General features: G+C 35.6%; 1 protein-coding gene across 1 annotated transcript in view; it reads right to left on the bottom strand.

Moving 5' to 3' along the window:
• LOC106879899 (eukaryotic translation initiation factor 4E-binding protein 3) overlaps window positions 1-5,043 on the bottom strand; it is a 31,539-nt gene extending 26,496 nt beyond the window's left edge. Inside the window, exon 1 of the mRNA XM_014929649.2 lies at window positions 4,462-5,043. Within this exon, the coding sequence (XP_014785135.1) occupies window positions 4,462-4,606 (145 nt within the window). The 5' untranslated portion in view covers window positions 4,607-5,043. The remainder of the gene's footprint in view (window positions 1-4,461) is intronic.
• Between the last annotated feature and the right edge of the window lie 737 nt (window positions 5,044-5,780).

Raw genomic sequence — 5,780 nt, 5'->3', positions numbered from 1 at the left:
CCGCAAGTTAACATAAAACGGATATATATATGTGCGTTTTATATTTAAATTGCATAACATGAAGGAGAGAAGGGCGGCACCTATAACACATCTTTTCACAGCTTTGAGGGCTGGTTTACAGGAGCAAAATATACTTAAAACGAGGAAACCTTGCCCGAAATACTTGCAACAGTATGCAGTCTGCTAAAGGCATCCATCCATTTTAATAATTATATTTTTTATGTGTCTTATAGGAGAGTCCACTTACGTTTCAAATCTACTTTTTAAGCGATTCCTGTCAGAATTTTCACTTGACATACCTGGGGCATTTCTGTAAACTTTCTACATTATCTTTTTTTAATGCTTCATTTTTTCATTTTTTCATTTTATCTAGTTTCAGCTCATGAGCTGTGGCCATGCTGGGGCACCGCCATTTCTTGCAGAATTTTTCTTTCATATATAGTCAAATTCAAAATCTGCAAACATTTCTTGTTTTAATTTAAATATAAAGCAATACAAGTATTTAAAAAGAATTAAATCTCATTGCCATGATCTATCACTGTACTTGTATATTCTTTTCTTCTCTAGGTACAAGGCCCGAAATTTTGGGGGAGGGGACCAGTCGATTAGATCGACTCTAGTACGAAACTGGTACTTACTTAATTTGCCGACTCTGAAAGGATGAAAGGCAAAATCAACCTCGGCGGAATTTGAACTCAGAACATACTGAACTTGCATATTCAAAATAATTTCTTCTAACTTTGGGCGGGGAGTAAGTTGATTACATCGACCACAGTACCTGACCGGTCCAGATGGACTATATGTAATCTGAACCTTCCCCCCCCCCCTCACCAAGCAGGTTATTTACATGCTAGAAATAACAGCCAACTCAAAACCTAACCCTAACCCCGTTTGCCAAAGCGCATTTTTTCCTTCATATTTATTTACATATAGTCCATCTGGACCAATGCAAGATTTGGATTGTCCGCGTTTAGCTGTTATTTCTAGCATATCAAGTTTCGTGGTGGGGACTTCACATATGATCCTTTTTCTGTTTCAATATAAATGTAAGCCGTTCATTTTCACATCTAAGTTGCGAGAAGGCTATTCGTACGACCTGGACATGTAGAACACAATGTCAAAAATGAAAATCGCCAAAATAAAATTTTAAAAATCACACACACACACCGGTGTGGGGGTCCAAAATCGTCAAAATTAAAAAAGTTACAGCCATTTTCCCTCAGTGTCTAATTCCAATGTCCACCGAAATAACTTCTAATATTATCTTCTCACTTAAGGTGGCGAGCTGGCAGAATCATTAGTGCCCCAGGCTAAAAAGCTTAGCGGAATTTCGTCCGCCTAGATCGACGTTGCTTTTCATCCTTTCGGAACTGATAAAATAAGTAATCGACTTACTCCTGCTCTCTAGATAAATAAATGTCCCAAAATTAAAAAGAATTATTTTAAATATACAACTACATTTTGAGAGCATGGCAATGAGATTAATTCTCAATGTAATCTACTTAACCCTGAAACCAATATTATGTTCTCATATAATATTAACTCAGGAAAGAATCGAAGACATTCGGAACTTTAAGAGACAGACTCTATATTATGAAGTTCTTATAAACCTTATAAATCAAAATAAAAATAAGATTCATAAAATAGGAAATTTTCACATGGTCAGAGGTATTGGAGATGCTAGTAAGAAGACAACCTTTATTCTATAAAGGTTGTAATTTATTCTTTTCGTTACTACTTTGATTTCATATCTTACCGGATCTGTCCTTACAGAATTTTCAATCTCAGTCAAGTAATTAATTCAGTCGAATGCAATCAACTATAATTATTTTTTCCAACACTGGCATTACCCACTCAATTTTTTTTTCTTCTGCTCAGCTAAAGAAAAGGCATGTAGATAGTCGCTTCGCAAGCTAGAAAGTGCAGTCAAATCTTATTGAAATCAAACTGTTAAAGCTGTTAAAGAAAACCAAACGATAGGCTAATTACGGCTGGGATACTTTTGATCAGAAATTTGTCAAATGTGAATGTACTAGAGTTTAACTCAAACTCAAATGTTTGACTATTTCTAAAAACTACCCAAACATCTGGGAGAAAAATATCAATGAGAAACTGAAATGGAACCAACGGTCGGTAACTTCGCCTTCAAGAAATAGCAGCCAAATCTCTTACAATCCATTTTCACAATCACACCCTATCGTTTCATAAAAGAAAAATACATTGGATAATAGAGTCCTAGATACAGTGTAATAAAAACAAGCGGGACGGGAGTTTCTTCGGGGCTTAAATCTCATGAGGATAACAAGGTGGGAGGAAATAACTAAGGGATGTGGATCCAACCAACTTAGTCACTGGTTCTAAACAGCAAACTCCACCCAAAAGAAATATTAGTGAAACTTCCTTCACACATGGTTCTGGACAAATATTAAACGTTTAAAGACACCCTTTTCGGAACTACTAAAGCAGCGCGGACCCGAACGCGCAGTCGCGCGTCCGCGCTAGCTAGTCTTGAGTGGTCGATCCTAACCCTAACCCTGTCCCTAACCCGCGTGTGCAAATGAATACGTGTTTAGGGTTAGGGTTAGGATCGACCACTCACGATTAGTTAGCGCGGACGCGCGACTGCGCGTTCGGGTCCGCGCTGCTTTAGTAGTACCCCCTTTTCAATCCTTACAAGCCCGTCTCGGTGACGATAGGCTCCCTCACCCACGAGGCACTGAATTGCTAGTGACAGTGGCACACCAAGATGAAGATGCATTCCTAACAAGATCTCTTTCACAAGTCGCAGAGAGAGGAAGAGGCGAAAAGAAACAGAAGATAGTTACCTTATCAAATGAAAATTACATACTAAGCAAGTAAAAAATATTTCTAAAATTGGAACACGGCCACAAAATTGGTGATAGAATTTAGTCGCTTTAATCGATCCAAGTTCTTCAATAGTGCCTTATTTTATCGACCCCTGGAGGGTAAAAGGCGAAGTTGATTTCAGTGGGGATATGAACTCGGAGTTGAAATAAACAAAAGAGAAAAAAATCGTAGGTGTTTGTTTTAGCCTAAAGAATGACGACCCAGTTGTTTAAAAGTGCATTTGAAAGTAGATCTTGTTTACAATAACCGAAAAAGAAACTTGTCAACAACCTCTCCTATCACCACACATGGAGCGTGTAAAAAATAAATATTAGTGTCAGACATAATATAAACCCAAGGTTTTCAAATATTGCTGGGGAAATGATTTTTTTACTGTTTAAATTCCCAGTTATATCGGAGTCCATTAAATCTACCTAATATCAGTGTTTTTGGTGATGTACTTAGGTCGTACCACGAGTGTTTATTTTAGCTAGGTCTTGTCTAAAGTTACTAAGAACTTTTAAATTATGACAGCTACTCACTCAAACGGTGTTGTAAACAGGAGATAATGCAACACATCTTATTCAATAAAAGTTACACTATTTTTTTCTTTTTTAACGACCGTCGATTGTGTTATACTACGAGAAATAAAAACATAGATACGTGTCCATTTGAATGTTGATATTCTTTTCAGAAGAAAATCTCATTTCAGTTGAAATGGTACTTTCTCTGCTCTATGTTTATTTCGTTTTTGTATATTACTCATTCACTTTTACAATCTCCTAATTGAATTAAAACAGTGACTATTAATATATTATTATGTTATTCATAAAACACGTGCAATCCAGTATTTAAACACATTGAAGATAAAACTTTAAAATGAAAAACATAATCAGTGAACAATTAATAAACATCAGATTTATTAAGTAATAAATAGTGCCTTCTTTTCAGACGGAATGAAATCGGAAGCAATGAGGGCCCTGAATATGTTTAGGAAATATTTTAGAAACACCAGATGTAATCCTCGCCAACATAACCACATGGAGTTTCCCTTGCATACGTTATTTTAATTTCATATTATATATAAAAGAGGAAAAAGAAACTCAATCGTATTTACATACCAAAATATTACATTTCAAAGTATTTAATGTATAAAATCTGGTGTTACAAAATTTCAACTTCTTGCTTGCACAAACTTCTATAGGACCATAATATTGTTCAGCAAGTCTTAAAATGTTACGAGAAGGAATTTGAGTAGATTAAAGCATTGGTTTAATTATCGGATTTACTAATGTGTATAGATCGCAGGACGGGGCGGGAAAAAGTGATCGCGATGAACATTTTCACATGGAAAATGAAATTAAGGATAATTAAGATTTACGTTTCTCTTCTTAATTCAGACAACAGAAGTCCCCCCTAAACACTATCACGTGCTCGACATTGATAGCCGCCATTTTGGAAGACAGACCAAGGCGCACGGGGCCTCCTCGTCTCATGTAAATAAACAACATTCAATGGATATTGCATAATGCATCGAATTTATTTAACAGAGAGATGGGTGAAAATAGATTATAATAATACATTGCAAAATATACATATGCAATTCGTTCTTACCTCCAGGAGTGGTGGAGAAAATCGAACCCCCAGGGGTTGTACTGTAGTCCATAGGCATTTGAGTCGGGTCGTTTATTAGAATCCTTTTTGCAGGAATATCCCTGGTCTTGTGAGCATACATAGTGCTTTTGTTGTCTCCGGACATTTTCAGATTGTATGCAACTGTTCTGTGCAAGAAGGCTTAACTATCGCACAATTTTGTTTATAATAAATGTCTCTGCATTAAATTTCAAACATATAATATTCATATACACATATGTATATAAATAGATTGGTTTATTTTTAAATATTTATAAATTAAAAATAAAATTTTTACTCATTGGGATTTTAAAAAAATTATTTGTATCAGTCGTCCAAAAGTTTTAACAGCAAAAACAAGCAAGCAACACAACCTCCTGCACACTTTTCCCAGCTACTATCTCTTGCCTTCTGCTAAGCATGCATCCAGTCACATGGCACAGTACGGAAAAATAAAACGATGGCTAATTCTGAAAGTACGAAATACCAACAGCGTCTGATCGCTTCTTTTGATTGTGAATTTTGGTTTTGCTCTTCGATTTCCCTTGAATATTATTAAATGACTGGATTAATAGGGATGGGGGATTGGCAGAAATGTACTGGAAACAATGTGGGAAAACGGAAGGTGACAAATGCAGTTGTACAGCCTTTTTTTAATTTTTTTATAGTTTTTGTCATGTATTTAACTGAAAAATTATTCTTAGCCACAATAAGATAATGACATCAGTCATAAAAATAAGTTTCGAAAAGTGATTAAGTAAATAAACAAAGCTGGATGTATACTACTTGAGCATGTAAATTATAAACAATGAACGAAAATATAATTTAAAAGACATTGTCAAAATTTATATGTACTTTCTACATGCAATAAAGACATCCACTGCACCTGTAACGTTAGGTAACGTCTTGGTTTGTGTGCAAATGTATGCTTATGTATCTGTGATCTATTTGGATCTTCTGAATTGTTGCAAGATACAGGGTGGGGACTGAAAAAGTATGAGTAAAAAAAATGGGAGGACAGCTGTTAAAATAGTTTGAGAAGCACTGTTGTAAACAATAAATTTTGGGTATTTTTGTTCTTTGGGCAACCATGGCTGTGTTTAAGAAGTTTGCTTCCCAGTCACATGGTTTTGAGTTCAATGCCACAACATGGCATCTTGGGCAAGTGTTTTTTGTACTATAATCCCAAGTTGACCAGAACATTATGGATGGATTTGGTAAATGGAAACTGAAAGAAGCTCATCATATATGTTTGTGAGTGTGTGTGTATGTGTGATATGCCTATATTGTTAAGCATGAGA

The sequence above is a fragment of the Octopus bimaculoides genome, chromosome 7 (assembly GCF_001194135.2).
Source record: "Octopus bimaculoides isolate UCB-OBI-ISO-001 chromosome 7, ASM119413v2, whole genome shotgun sequence".
Lineage (NCBI taxonomy): Eukaryota > Metazoa > Mollusca > Cephalopoda > Octopoda > Octopodidae > Octopus > Octopus bimaculoides.
This window is presented reverse-complemented; position numbering and strand designations above follow the sequence as displayed.